The following is a 16,123-nucleotide window of genomic DNA, read 5'->3' as shown; positions in this document are numbered from 1 at the left end:
CCCCACCTCCTCAGCAAGCCAGGGAAGGGGAGAAAATAAGATGGGAATCTCGTGGGTTGAGATAAAAGCAGTTTAATAAATAAGCAGCAAAGCCGCGCGCGCGGGAAGCAAAGCAGAAGCAGATAAAGCTGTTACTCTCTACTTCCCATCAGCAGCGATGTCCGGCCACCTCCCGAGAAGCAGGGCTTCAGTACGCGTAGCGGTTGCTTTGGGAAGGCCAGAAATGAATCTCGCCTCCCCTTCCTGCTCCTTTCCCCCAGTTTATATTCCTGAGCTGACGTCATATGGTATGGAATATCTCCTTGGTCAGCCTGGGTCAGCTGTCCTGGCCATAGTCCCTCCCAAGATCATGCCCACCCACAGCTATTGGTGAAGGTGGGGGAAGGAATGCTGGAGGGACAGCCCTGATGCTGTGCAAGCGGTAGTCATAATATTGATATCAACAGTAAGCACAGCACTGCAGGAGCTGCTGTGGAAAATCACTACCGTCCCAGACCCACTACAGCAACCTGTTCCAAGTCTTACCTATTACTTCTGTTATACAACATTTCCAGTGCAGGATCCAGAATTTCTCTAACTGTTGCTGCTAAACTTTATAGTGCTTCACAGTTGAAGATTACATTTCTTTTTAATCTTTCCTCCCATTTTGAGCTGATGCCTTGCTCTTCCCTGTTATCCCAAAGCAAACTTCCTGAAACTCAAAACATCTGGGCTTGCCTAAAGGCTTGTGACGAAATGAATATGCATTTTCTCCTATAGTTCCTACACCAAGTTGCAGATCTTGCCTGCCTGACAGAACAGGATGGTTTTAATTCAGATTTTTGTTATTCATTATATTTCTTATGTACCTCATGTCACCTGGAAACATGATCTGGTGGACTTTGAGGAGGTACTTACTCCAGGGCTCTTAAGCTATCCTTTTAAAGTTGATTTCAACTAAACTAGATAACAAGTTCTTGCTCTAAGAAGCAGAATTATGAACAAAATAACAAAGGTGAAAGAGGCCCTAGGCCATGGCCAAGGGGGTCAAATCTTCCATCAGTACACAGGTGACAAGCTGAACCCTGAGCAGGGAAAAAGTAGCACAGCTCCATTGAAGCTGAAGGACTTGGGCCAGTTCACATCAGCCAAGGAAGACCATCTGCAATTCCCAACTTTCACCTCAGTCTTGACTGTTCTTCCATTTTATTTGCCCAATTAAATAGAATTTCCTTAGTTAAATTTTTTCTTTCAAAAAGTTTTTTAGTTTCTTACCACATAAACAGTGACACAGGACAGTAAAACACTACTGATTAGCAAGAGAAAGCTCTTTGCTTTATCATTTCAGGCTTATTGCACAGCCTTACTGTGTGTGCTTGCTTACTTACTTTTAATACAAAGACACATTCATAATACTCTTTAGTTCTGAAGTACAATGAGATTCTACTGATATACTAGTTAATCTACGTGGACCTACTCCTGCAGGGGCATTGGACAAGATGATCTCTAAAGGTCCCTTCCAACCCCTACCATTCTCTGATTCTATGTCATCTTAGACTGACCACATGGATAAACGGGGCCACAACATTACAGAAATAGCATGGAATCACACCTAGGCCAGTGTTGATGTTTCTTGTAGAAAACAGGACATGTAAAGTGGAGATTAAAAAAAGAAACCTGTAAAGAACCTATGGTTAGTTAGTTCTCAGAATTAAGACACATGATACAGCACTTGGACTTACTTCTATAAAGAGTTTTACATAATCTGAAATATTATTAAAAACAAGCAGGCAACCTCACCTCTCTGTAATGCTGTGCATTAGGTTAGTGCTCTGGTCAAACAAGATCAGGTAGCAGTTGTTAACCACAGAAAGCAACTGGCGACTTTGTTGATCTGCATGAGTTACGTCTTTTCGCTTGTACTTGACTGATCTTCCAATAAATGCAGACTGCTTATCATTCAAGGGTTTAACATTGTACTTTCTGTAGCTCAGACCACTTATTTCAACCAGAATATAAAGATCATAGGTAGAATGGGACCGTGCTGAACTTTGAACCTGTATGTGAACACACAACAGTGCTCCATTACAGAAAATTAATTAGCAAGGCTACTATTTTTATGTGTTGTAACCCTTAAATTACAAAATTAACCACTACTTCAAAAATAGGTTTCTAAACGTGCTGTTCTTATAATTGAGAATTCTAATGTAGATCCATGCCACTTTTAATTGGGAGTTTGGTGAGCTTGGATTAAATTTAGCTTTTCTGTGAAAAAAAGGATACTAAGCAAATTACCAAGCTCTATCTAATTTTAATGTGAACACGTAATGATACATCTTTGTTTAACATCACATTGCAAAATATCTATGTCAAGAGAAATAATCTCAAATTAAACTAATCAGTCAAATGACAGAAAAGAGACTGAGACATAAGGGAGGTGACTAGTGCAAGTCATCCATGGAAAGAGGAGGAAGCACTCAAATGTGCCCTCACCTTAAGCAAAAGCGAGGTAGAAGCATGCAGCATACATTTGAACAATAAACAGAACACTAGTGTTATTTAATACCACAATACCTTACACAATATTATTTAACAATCTTTTAATTACATTTATGCTGCCCATTACTGCTCTATAATGTAGTACTACTTTTGGTTTGTGGCAAGAAAATGGGACTATAGAAATATCATACAGATTACATGGACAAAGAGGTTAGTTATGACTAATCAAAGTAAGTTGTCTGTATCTTCATACTCTGGATTGGCCTATGTCCAGTTACTCACACTGCAGTCTTCCTAACCTTAGTGGTATCAACAAAGCCTATTCCCATTCTCTCTTCACTATGTCACGCATGTGGGGCAGAAGGGAGCAGAGCATTTGCCAAGCATCAATTCTTATCAGACATCAGGATTCTGAGCTAAGAATTTCTTGCTCTCAGAAGGAAGTGTGAGATGCAAATGTCCTTTTGAACAGTACAGACTGGAAGAAAAAGACCCCAAGTCACCTTCTCATTACTGATAAAGGTATTTCATTTTGCTCAAGTGACTATCTACATGCATATACAGGTAACTTCCAGCAAAAGAGAGTCTTTTAAAATAAAGAATGACAGCTTGACTTCAGGGCATTCTAAATCCATGTTTTAAATCAGATCAGCTCGTCTTTTTATCTTACAAAGCTAAAGCAATCCAGACAGCGGGACTTCTATGAGGCAGGTGGCTGACAGGTAAGCAGAACCATGTGCTAACTCAGGAGACTGATGGCTTACAGATAAAGGCAGCATGATCTTAAGCCATTATCTCACATATATACAGGAACAGGAGACAGCTTGTTGTGTATCACTACCTGACTAGAATGTGCCTTGATGCAGGGTGATAATCATAAGCCACATACAATAGAAACTCTGCAAGTGGCAGAACTTGCTGAGGTATCTGGCATCTTGGGGGCAGAAGGGAGCATCTGGAATTGTGTCATCCCTCTTCAGGCCTTACATGAAGAAGGTATTCCTACAGGTTTATCAAGCCATGGATGATGATGCGCTCTCTACAACAGATGCTCCTGAGAAAGGCTAGTGCTAGCTTTTACTTGAGGACACTTTATTCTCTCCCAGGAAACAGCTGGCCTTGTCTTGCAGCTTGGCTGTGACAGAATTATGTGTCATATGGCAGCTGACTGTCCCCAGTTTCTTTTGGGTTTATAAATAAGACATTTCCTCCTCCCTAAAGCAATCTGTCAATTGTACAAACAGGACTGTCAACTGTAGGGCAGGGCTTCAATCAAAAAAGTTTTATTCAAAACACTGTTTTTTATTAAAAAAAAAATAAAAAATCAAGATAAGATGTGCCAGGTCACACACAGCAGGTGTGCAAAGGACAAACCAAACACACTAGAAGGGCATGAAGGCCTTTTGAATATTAAGGAAAAAAAAATCTGGTTGAGAGAACAGGTAAGTGAAAAAAAAACCCAAACCAACAAACACATGAAGAACTAGGACAATTCCAGTTTGAAGTAATACTTGTTTTCACTGTAATATTAAATATTACTACACTTCAATAGGAGGTAGGACCAAGCCAGCAAAAATAGTCAAGCAAAAGAAAAGCAATAGAAAGAAACAAAGTTGATGTACCTGTGCTGGTACAGAATGTCCCAATTCATCATATACGCTCATTGCCAAGTGGCTGACAGAAACAGTGACAAAGGTGGTGACGTTCCATGCCAGTGGATTATAGACAACAACATATTGGTCAACATCTGAAGCACCTTTATGCACACAAACAAAGCTATCAGTCACTAAAGCTATATATTTTTAAAATGTGACATTAAAAAGTATGTGAGAGATCTGTCTAGGTACAAATATCTTACGGAAAGTTAACATAAAGCCCTGCAGTAAAGCTTCATGATTGAAAAAGGAAAATATTTTACAGTACTTCATAAAAGACTATTCTGCTTTATTCTTCTATTCTTTACCCCCAAAAGAGACTGTGTATTCAGAAAAATGACACCTGAGTTGAATGCAAATGCATTTAGTGAAAATAAGCAGCTTACCACAACTCATCATGCAGTATTAACTTTATCAGAGTTGTACAGAAGATCAAATGAGAAGCCTAATATAAAAACAACCCTGTAAAAATCAAAATCAGTCTGTTGCACAGCCCACAGCACTACTTACATTTGACAGTTTAAAAGGTTTCCAAGCAAAGACAAAAGGGAATGTTACAGTCTTTACAATAGATCCCTTAAAAATTCCTTTACATTTTTTACATATGCTGGCAGTACACCAAAGCAAGAACATTTCTTAACTGTGAGCATGCTCCTTACTGCACCATCTTATGTTGCATGATAAGGTTAGTTTAGTAATTACTCCCCTCAATACCTCTTCCTCCCCTCCGTTACATAGTTGAGGTCTGATTCTGGAAACCATGTCTAATACAGGCACTGTGGCAGCGTTCTGCCTAACATCAGTTTAAAGGTTCTGGTTTCAGATGCTTAAGATCTGAGAGCTCAAAGTCATCTCAGTTTGCCTGAGGTCTAGCAGGTCTCATAAGGCAAATGGGATTTTCCAGCCACGGTTCACAGAACTTAGGTGTCACATAGCACATTCACTGTTTTGGAGGAAAACATGATAGCTTTCTTATGCTAGCCTGAAAATTGGAAAAGCTGTGTTAAAATGTACCTGGTATTCCTGAGTCTTTATTGTAAACAGAAGAATAGACTTCTCCATTCTTCTTTGCGTTGTTCATGTCAAAGATTATGGAAGCCATTAGCTTCTTTACATTGAATATCCCATACATCAAGTTATTCATGTACATGTCTTTCACCTTGGGAGACTCTGTGCCTGTTATACCGTCGTGGTGCTGGACCTTACATTTAAGAGTAGTTTGAAAGGTCACAATGCAACAAGGTGATAGCTTCAGGTTTGTATTCCTGAGTCACTAACTTTGAGACATAACTTAAAATAATAGGGTACTAAAGCTACATTGACAGATTCACATTTTGCCTATTTCAAATTACTATAAATAGAATGAAATGGTAAAGGACAAGATGCACATCAATTTTCCTCTTTTAATATTTAGAAATTACTAAAGTTACATATACTAGAGAAAAAAAACCCCAAGTAACCAAACCCAAGAACGCAGCAGAAATACTGTAAGACAGGTTTTCCATTTCCTACTAAGATTTGGTCAATAATGTAGGTAACAAAGCATTTATTATCAGCAAAAGCACTGAGGTCTGTAAATGCTCAGCTGCTGAGTTTTGAAGAAAAAACATCTTTCCTCTTCTAACTTGCAGAAGGTAGAGATTATCAGTAGTTTTCAGTTAGTTCAGCTTTTATTGTTTCTTTTATTTTAAAAAATTCTTTAATAAATAATAAAACTGAAATTAAGAACATGAATTTCATGTGTAAAGTTTAACACCACATACTCTTTTACCAGCTGAAGAAAACATTTGCCAGTAACCATATCTTGCATGCATAGCTAAAGGGCTGAAGTCAGGTTTTAGACAGCTTTTTGAAAAATTGCTTTCTTTTACTTATGACTTGCTAAAGGGGAAAGTTATTTCTAAAAATATGAAAGCAACCTTGAGACACTCCAGCTGAAAAGCTTAAGCAAAGCTTTGCCTTTGGGAAGTAAGCATTTTCATTCAAATTAAAAAATAAATCAATCTTTACCTCTGAAACTGCCCATCTAAGGCTCTGAAGTTGCTTTAAGGCTCTATGTTTACAAATAGAACTTGCTGGATGTTTCTGGACATACTGTGTGAAAAAGGACTCCCCAGCACAAAGCAGTGAACTTGCTCTCCTTGCGATTCCTTTTAATGTGCTCCGAGAGGTATAAAACCCAGTCCATGCTTGAAATGGCTCTGTTAAGAGTTGAACAGATCCAATACAAGTCAAAATACCATTTCACTTATCATTTCTTTGTTATTTATTAGACTACTAGTCTATAGCTTCTTATATGAAGCTTGCATTTACACATCAGTCATCAAATGGAATAGTCAAAAACCCTACAAACACAGCCAGAAATATGCACTTTGGGAAACTACCAACCTTTCCTACAGGTCTAGTAACACGAGTGTTGTTACAAAGCTGTTATTGACTAAGCTAACCTGCATTTGGAGAATTATCTTTGTGGGTCTGCACAGAATAACTTCAGAAGTTTCACTGAAGCTTATTTTATTTTTCATGACTAAAGAACATGGATTATAAACCTCGCATATTGCTTGATACAAGCTTTCTCTATTCCTCTCTTTTCTAAAAAGGATTTATCTTAAATTTAATTTCCTCAAAATGGAGTAAAAACAGTGATGTGGGAGCAGGACTCCAAACTACTGCAGCACTTTAAACAACATCAAAAGATGCCCTCAAGTGGTCAGTGGAAAGTATTTCAACAGTTAATTTCTGCAAACATGTCCCAGTACCCCATCAACTAGGAAACTAAATATTTGTTTTTAAAACCTCCGAGTCTTTACTTAGTGATTTGTTGTTGTTGTTGTGGGGGGAGTTTTTTGGTGTTGGTTTTTTTTTTTTAATATTGATAAACAGTTTTTCCAGGAAGCAATTGCAGAAAGTGCTTTATGAAGTATGCATATGTAGCCATAACAGTCTGCTATCAGCCTAGGAGGAAAGACAACAATTAGAAAACATGATATTTTGTTCAAATGCTCCAGGAAAAAAATATTTTTGGCCTGAAAACTTCTACAGGTTAAATCAGAATAAATTTCATTTCATATTTCAAGGTTACAAGCAGAAGAGTCACACACAGTAAAATGAATGTAGATTAGAAAAAGGAAACACTTAAGTGGGACTTAAAACTTGAGTTTCCACGGCATATGTCAGAAGTGACACTGAGCCCAGTAAGTGAGTCATAATAAAATGGCATAGAGAGAATGAGAGAGGATTAATCATCAAGTAGCAAAATAATATGTGGGAGAGAGTGCACTCTAATCTATACTGCAATTGCAAGGCATGGTAAGCTGTTTGAGAAATTGCATCTACGTGTGGGCACCCACCTGGAACATTGAAGGTGCTGCTATTATGCAAGCTAATGGCAATTGACTACTGCCTGTAAATTACGCCAAAAGAATCAGGTAAGAGCCCAGATGTAATAGAATATTAGCACTTAAAACTAGTGATGCATTTATCAGCAAGTTGTTAGATACAACATGATCCCTAGAGGCAGGTGAGTGAGTAAGGGTTCAGTCTATGTAATGATTCACAGGAAGCAATGGTTATTTTTATTAATTTAAAAGGTTTAACAGACATGTCACAGAATACTGGATCTATAAAGCTAAATTTGGCTTGTAATAGTCTGAGATATACGTCCACAGTGCCAAAAAAGTGATGAGGCTACTTAGTAATACCAATGGCAATTTAATGATAATCCAGATAATGAAACATATTAGTAAGTTTAGAAACTGTGTCTTCTCTCTGCATACTTCAATACAAGGCCTCAGAGGGTAGATTTACTGTGGAAAGGGATTAAAGAGACCTTGAGTATGGCATGCCTTCTTTCAAACCTTCCCCGTAATTTTCACTTCTGTTTGAAAAGTTGAGTTAGTGCAGCAAGCAAAAAGAATACAAGCAACAAGCAGCTGCAATGAACTTGTGTCATATAATACTATGACATTTCAGAAATACAGGTAGTATTTTTACTTTTTGAGACTTTGGTTATAACTTCCCCCTCTGAATTTAAAATTGTTTTCTTTAATGAAAAAGAAAAGACTTTCTCCTAGAGCTACAAAAGACTTTAGCTGTTCATCTAACATTAGTATTTTATTTGGACCAGCAACATGTTTTTGAAGTGCATCCACCAGTTATCCTTACCTCATATGCTTTGCTTATATAAAAGATTGAATTTGGAACTCACACACCTGATTCATGATGGTATGTAACAAGTAATAGCTGGAGTTCAGTCCACATGACCAGATTATACCTAATTTTTCTGGAATCATGTAGAGAGTAGACAGTAAAACCTTAGGACCTCAGCTTCAGACAGTTCAGACAGGATCCCTCCAAAGTCATGAGAGATTTCTTTTATTAGTTGTGCTGGCACACCTCTGTGAAGCACCTTTGCTGGCTGCTAACCAATTTGCAGTGTGTTATGTACTTTGTAATCTTTTCCTTCATCCATCCACTGAAGTATCTCACTGAATTTCAACCAGGTGATCTAAGCCTACAGGTTTACCTCATTGTTCACTGTTTTCACTGTAACAGAACCCAGTTAATGCAGTATCTGTACATTTCTTTGGGTCCTTAGAAAAATTAGGATGACATTACACACGGGCATATACCTTGTACTGAGCTTTTCTTTGCACTCTATTGTTAATCATAGTCTGTAAAACAAGAGACTCATCAGATTCCATGTGAAGGTATTTGTATACTTTTTCTTTCAGGGTCTTTTCCTCCACTCATTGCTTTCAATGGTTCCAAAGAAATGTTCCATCCACTGCTCTATCATCTTTCTTATACCACTAAGTTGGGATCAGCTTGTCTATTTGATGAAACCTGGCAGTGCCAATAAATGCTAATGCCATAAGGAGACAGTGGTTCTCCTCTTACTCTATTTCTCATTTTCTCTATTTCCTTTATTAAAATTTTAAATATGTACAGTTGAGACTTTATTATGCAGTTGTGACCTTAATTACCTGTTGAGTATGGAAGAAAGTCTTGAGAGTCTCGAATTTCCCATGTAAGATTCCTGCTATAAACTGCTTGGAAATAATCACCAACGGTGGCATACTGGACAGTCACCCCAAATTCATCAGAATGCTTGTTAATATAATCCAACAACAGGTCCATATTGGAGTACTGAATAGATGCATTAAAGAACTGCTTGTCACAGCCCTGAAATTCCAAAAACAGAACAGCCAAATGACTTTGGATCATGTAATTTAGAACAGCAATCAATGTCAAAGTGGTATTTCTTTTTATCTTGACTGCCCATGTGAAAGCTATTCATTACACAGATCAGCTGATAACCAGTCAGCATTACAGACAAGGAGAAGTGTGTTGACATACCATATTGTGCAAGAGCATGAAATCTTGTGGTTAGAAACTCAAAAATGCATGCATACATGCCAGCAAAGATGACCTTGTACCTTTTCACATTGCATTTCTCCCATTTAGCAGAAAATAAGGAAGTTCTTATTTTCAGCTCTTAAGAATGCTTACAGCTTTACGAAGTGCTGATGACATGATGTGAAACGAAACAATCTGGACAGAGATCCTTGTATTACAAATGTGTTGCTGACACTCCAGTACAACAGTAGACTACGGTACTCTCAATGCTCATCCAAACAGTTAAGAGAGGTGATACATTGTGTATGAAAGAGTCTTCTTTTTTTGAGTATGCTTGCACAACTTGTGCCTTCCATTGAAAGTGTTCTCAATATGGACTATCTACATATACAAACATTAGAAGACATAACTCATCATGTCTTTGTTCAGCTATAATAGCTGAACAGGAAAATGCACGTCAGTCAGTCATGGTTCCACATGTATTCTTACAGTATCAGTATTACAGTATAGGCATTGATCTCAAGCACAATGACATGCTAAGAAACCTTCTCCCCATAAAAAGGTCTAACTGAAGCCTTTCAACCCTGACACCAGCTTAGTGCATCCTCATCTTCATGTCTCTGTGCTTGAGACTGGAAACCACAAAGAAGTCAGTTCTGATGTCATTTTCAAAACAAAGATGCTCTTAGCAATTTACCTTCAAAGCTTAGCAGGTGTATGAAAAAATGGCCAAGGAGACTATTTTCTTTTCAGTCTCATCTTCCACCCCAGACATTAACTGATGATCTCAAGGAGTTTAACCTGATGAATTGAACTCATGAATGAGTTGAACCTGATGAGTTCACAGAATCACAGAATGGTAGGGGTTGGAAGGGACCTTTAGAGACCATCTAGTCCAGCTCCCCTGCAGAAGCAGGTTCACCTAGATCAGGTCACATAGTTCAAATGAATTCAGAGGACATTAATATCTCTTTCCTAGATACAAATACCACCTTCATATCCCTTCCCTGTTTACCAGGTGTCACATCCTTTATAAATCCTGGTGCACATGCCTATCCTTCAGACCTAACAGAGTCACTGATCAGGAAAGTGGAAATTCTACCTCCAAAACAGAAAAGTTGTTCTAAGATACATGGAGATACATGTATGCATACAGTAGAAACTGAAAAACAACATCTAACTGGAATGAGCTACTAATACATATCAAACCACATACTGGAAACTACAGCAGTCAGTGCAAACCAGACTTCCTAACGCTGACTCCAGCTAAATTTGTGGAGAAGTGCTATGTTTAATCAGTCAAAACTACTTGATATTTTTAGAACACGATTTTCAACTTACAATTCAAGAGGACTTCCTTGTGAAAAGTAGACACTTTGCACCACAGACTCTGCTTATGCTGACCCAGAATATAGTAGCCGAGGAACACTGTAGCTCCAGGACATCCAGGAGAATGTGCTGTAGTTAGTCATCACATCTACTCACTATCTCAACAAAACTTTGTACAAGAACACTACGTGTTACTGTACAGTTAGTTCAACCATACAGGCCAAAAAACATCTCAAGGATCAGTTCCTGCCTTTAAGATAATTCCATATCCCCTCCTACAACTGCTGCTATGACATTTGGAGAGGCAGGTTTCAACTTTTATGCTGCCCCACAACCCATTGTCTCCTCCTACACAACTAAGTACTTCACATCATGAGCAAATACTTGTTTGTCTATACAATTCAACACAGAAGAGTGAACAGTTTATGCAGGAGGTATGACCTTAAACGGGAAGAGGAGAAAGGCTCAAAAAAGTACTCCAAACTATTTGTGATCATGAAAAAATAGCTAAGGGTAGCTATAAAGGTATTTGTTTATCTGTTTCCCTCTAATTCTTTATATAGCATTATGAATAATACACTTCTACTACTTTGTTTAAAGATCATTATCACAAAAACACAAATCAGGAAGTCAGGGATTGAAATTTTCTTACCTTACTGCAAAACTGCAGGTTTTGATCTAAATGTCTGAAATTTATTTGTACTATTCAAAACACCCTCCTCTCCATTCTAGCATAACTTTCACTAATGCACTACTCCAGAATACTACAGCCCACTTCTCCCCTCAACCTCTAGCAAAAAACAACAACAAAAAAACTCAATATAAGCAACAGTGTCACAAACACAAGAGAAAAACAAATCAGTGACTCAAAGCTGCATCGGTTGAAAAACATTTGTTCTCTGTGAAAGAACACGCATAGTGGTGAAACAACCATCTTAAGAACACTTGTCATCTTTTAATATTGTAATTATGAGGCCTGCAGCATCCATCACAATTCAAAAACAGACTGTGCAATCAGTTTAGGCAAAGTTATTCTCTTTTAAGGACTTAAAAATAGTGAGAGCATATCAGTGCTATGTGTATGTGTAGGATGTAATTAACATGACATACCGCTGAAAACAGTGTTTCAATGACCAAGCTGGGTTATGCTTGTGGGACCTTGTCCACCTAATGCATAACACATTCACTTATACAGCTATCATTTTGTGTTTAACATAGAGTTATGTTGTGCCAAGCTGTTATGTAAAAAGATCATTTAAATAGACAAAACAAGGAGAGAAAAAAGGAAGCAATATATATTTTCACAAGAGGTTACCTTTATAATTTTGTCACATTTCTTTCGCTATTAACTAGGGTGGAAGACTTGGTAGACAGCTGGCAGCCTGTACAAGGAAGTCCTACGTTTTAAAAATCAATTCTAAACATTTGGATCCCACTTAATAGAAAAACAAATTACTAACACATGACTTGTACCTGCACTTTTACAATCCCTACTGTAGCAAATCACCATGTACCTATTGCTCATACTGTAGGTGAACTTGCTACCTCTAAAGCAAATGCTGAAACATGCACTTACCCATGGCCACAAAACATCACTTGTTCGGAACCAGGCTGCTCTCTCCTTAATGTTTACCACCATAGTCTGTGCGTACAGATGGATGTTGGTATCTGTAACAGGGAGACTCATGTTTGGATAAACACCATCTTTTGGTGGATCTGGGAAAGTTGCAATTCCATTCCAGTAAAATCCTGATCTATGTAAAAGGAGAAAGCAAAAGGCTATAAACATGATTTATTTAACTGGGAAAACCACATCAAAAGGTGATGGGATACAATGCAGATAGACACAGAATAAGAAGCAAAGAAATTTGGTTTACATTCACTGCCAGTATTTTGGTTTCAGTGTTTATTTGGAGATGGATGAAGAGCAAAGGTTGCCCAGTTTTCTTTTGCATTGTGCAGCCTTCCAAGTCCCTGCTGCTTGCTGGCATAAAGAAATGACAGGAGAAAACAGCAAGCTTTGTAACAAGGAGAACGTTCCCCCCACTAGACTTCGTTTACAAGGAGTTTTTTACTGGATTAAGCCAGTGAGCAAAATAAAGTTTTCAAAGGCTCTCAGACGATTTTCACAAAGTAAATGGAAAATTTTAGTTGCTTTAGTTTATGTGCTGATAATATACACAATCCCAGCCCAACAGAATGCTGAAAATCTCCCATAGAAAATCAATTAGCAATAGTTGAGTCCATACTGAGCTTCCTGGATTTTTTAAATCCAAACTTTCCAGGAAGAGAAACAAAAACCCGGTCCTACTTTGGATATTTTCTAGTTACAGCAATTCATTTGCTTCACATTTTTATTCTATGTTTTTTTTTTTATAAGGACGGACATGGTACATATATACGTAGATGAAAGCAGTACCTGTGTTTCATAGAATCATAGAAAGGTGGGGGTTGGAAGGGACAGAGATCATCTAGTCCAACCCCCCTGCAGAAGCAGGTTCACCTAGATCAGGTCACATAGGAACACGTCCAGGTGGGTCTTGAAGACCTCCAAGGAAGGAGACTCCACAACCCCTCTGGGCAGCCTGTGCTGGGGCTCCCTCACCTGAACGGTGAAATAGTTTTTTCTTATATTTAAGTGGAACTTTTTGTGTTCCAGCTTCATCCCATTATCCCTTGTCCTGTTACTATCTACTATGGAAAAAAGTAATGTCCCAACCTCCTGACACCCAGCCTTTAGATATTTATAAATGTTAATAAGATCACCCCTCAGTCTCCTCTTCTCCAGACTAAACAGCCCCAGTTCCCACACCCTTTCCTCATATGAAAGATGTTTCAGCCCCCGATCATCCTGATGGTCCTGCGCTGGACTCTCTCCAGCACTTCCCTGTCCCTCTTGAGCTGAGGAGCCCAGAACCGGACACAGTACTCCAGATGAGGCCTCAACGGGGCAGAGTAGACCCCTGGTGCTACAAAACATTATTTTTGAAGTCTGACAATATTTTGAGGTACTTTTAATACCCGTCAGTATACTTTTGAGCATTCAACTTCTAGGTACCTAGCCAACTTCACGTATTATGTTGGAGTGCTGGAGGTGCTGAATAAATCTGACTCAGATGTACAAATTCTAGACATCTCCTTGACCTACTGCAGGTCATGAGAAAACAGAGAATACTGTTGAAAGAAAACAGTAAAAGAAAATGCTTAAACTCCAACAATATAAACTCTTAGAAGTGATCAATGTTTCTGCTTATCTGGGAAATCTTCAGACCTGTTAGAAAAAGGTATTTCTGACGGGGTACAGTAGCTGTACTGATCCATAACATGGGTGAAGATCTCCTGTCTTTCAGATAAGGAAGGAGACCCCTGCCATACAAACTGAAGCTTCTGGAAAACAAAAAAAGCAAGAAACTGTTACCCTTGATGCCAAATACAGAAATACAATCACTAACAACTTAAAAGACTTGGGAGTCCCCATCTTCCTTTCCACCACTTGTAATACTTTAACTGCTTTTACTTAAAAACATGCAACAGTACCTCCACCAAGGTTACATAGTGTATATAAGAGGCTATATTGTTGCCTCTTTCTATTCTAACTGATGGAGAGAAGGTAGCATACTGCTAAAATTCAGATGTAAGCCTAGACTGTCACAGGCATTACATCTCCTTTGTTTCAGTGAAAGTTGAACACCTCTAAGCTAGGAAAGATCCAGATGTAGTCTGGATTGCACTGTAGTCAGTGGGAATCTACTGAAACAGTTTTTATAATCTCCAGACTGTCATCAGAAGAAAACATTAGATGGGAAAAGACTGTCAAAAGCACATAACTTATCTTAGAAGAAAGGAAGTATCTCAATTCACTGCAAACAAAAGGTTGCAGATCCTGGCTTTACCAAATTCAACAGGATTTCTGTGTCATCTTCTGAGGTGCTTGAATTTCACCCAAGACTCATAAAAATTGCCTAATGCTCAGTTCATACTAGTGAATATACCTTATTGTCACATAATTTAGTGTGCAAAACTGATGACAGATCAGAATATAACATTGTGATCTGAAAAGAAAAAGATTTACTGTGCACAGGACAGTGTGTGAGACAAGCCAGAAAATGAAACAACTGAATTCAGAAAAAAAATGATCAGTTGCCAACCTAACTGACCCAGTATTATCACTTTTACAGGTAAAAATAAATGTTCCATGCATGACAATCACCACGCCCAAACATACACACTACACTTTAAAACACATTATATAAAGTCCAACATATATTTTCTCAGAAGCTGAAAGCCTTCAGTTCAATGGGCCATGCTAAGGCCTCCTAATTCAATGTCAACTTACACCCTGCTCAGCTGCTTGCATTCTCTGTCTTCTTCAGGTTAAACTAGATTTTATCCTTGAACAGAAGTCATGCAGGCATTACTTGACCATATTACTCAGACTCAAAATATTTCACCATTATCACATGCAATCAGCAAGTCACTTTTACAGAAGAAATACATTTTCCTGCAAAGACCAGAGAGATGCTTATCTTAATGTCATGGGTTAGATTACTGTAAGCAGAGGCTGGCAGTGTGTTCCACTCCCAAGGGTATTTTTACCTTGTTCTTCTGCATGTCAGCCTTGAGATCATAGTCAATCCGAGAAGTAAGGTGAGCATTAAAACCAGCCAGAGCAAAAAGAGTTGGTGTTGTAGCTGAAGCTCCAAAAGGATCAACATGCCAAGAAAACTGAGGCCTGATCCCAAAAGTTTCATACAAAAATCCATGGCCTTCTGCAAAGTAAAATTTGTTTTTGTCAGGAACACTTTCACAAGTTCATTTTATAGATTTATTAGGCATCTAGTGTTATGGATAAGCACTTAAAAGATATGTTTTGTTGCTGTTTTCCAAAGCATTTAAAGCTTCAAGAATTTAATGATTCACAGCAGACAGTTTCACACTGACAATATTTATTTTGCTATGCCAAGTATAACTTATTAACATCATAAAAGATGAATAGCAAAAAGGAATTATGATTAGAGACAGTCCTTGGAAAAAGTACTTAGATACAGACTAGGTTAAGGCTAATAGCCAGGTTGGAGCCTTTGTTAAAATAACGAGCCGGGGCTTAGTTTGTGTTTGCTCAAATCAAACCACTCATTCTCAGAAAATTCCAGTCTCATATCAATGACAAAAGGATAGAGAAGCCATCCAGTAAACAAAAGTAATATGAACATGAAGCTCAATTGTAAAAAAAAGAAAAAAGCCAAAGGTTAATAGCACTCTTGATACAAGATGTTGTTTATAACCAAACTTATTAATTCTCG

General features: G+C 38.1%; 1 protein-coding gene across 7 annotated transcripts in view; it reads right to left on the bottom strand.

The window, feature by feature from the left end:
• The window catches only part of MAN2B2 (mannosidase alpha class 2B member 2), a 53,807-nt gene that overhangs the window by 29,012 nt on the left and 8,672 nt on the right, over positions 1 to 16,123 (bottom strand). For 6 of the 7 annotated variants that reach the window (XR_009818403.1, XR_009818402.1, XR_009818404.1 and 3 more), the window contains exons 4-11: positions 15,417 to 15,589; positions 14,092 to 14,207; positions 12,397 to 12,574; positions 9,119 to 9,317; positions 6,144 to 6,334; positions 5,148 to 5,334; positions 4,101 to 4,234; positions 1,780 to 2,036 (exon numbers count right to left, since the gene is read on the bottom strand). Coding sequence is in view for 1 of the 7 variants with exons in the window: in XM_061992219.1 (XP_061848203.1) it covers positions 1,780 to 2,036; positions 4,101 to 4,234; positions 5,148 to 5,334; positions 6,144 to 6,334; positions 9,119 to 9,317; positions 12,397 to 12,574; positions 14,092 to 14,207; positions 15,417 to 15,589 (1,435 nt within the window). In the remaining 6 variants the exon portion in view is untranslated. Of the gene's footprint in view, positions 1 to 1,779; positions 2,037 to 4,100; positions 4,235 to 5,147; positions 5,335 to 6,143; positions 6,335 to 9,118; positions 9,318 to 12,396; positions 12,575 to 14,091; positions 14,208 to 15,156; positions 15,277 to 15,416; positions 15,590 to 16,123 lie in introns of those variants that run through there. The other variant, XR_009818407.1, reaches the window with a different exon arrangement.

Source organism: Colius striatus, chromosome 3 (genome assembly GCF_028858725.1).
Source record: "Colius striatus isolate bColStr4 chromosome 3, bColStr4.1.hap1, whole genome shotgun sequence".
Classification (NCBI taxonomy): Eukaryota; Metazoa; Chordata; class Aves; order Coliiformes; family Coliidae; genus Colius; species Colius striatus.
This window is presented reverse-complemented; position numbering and strand designations above follow the sequence as displayed.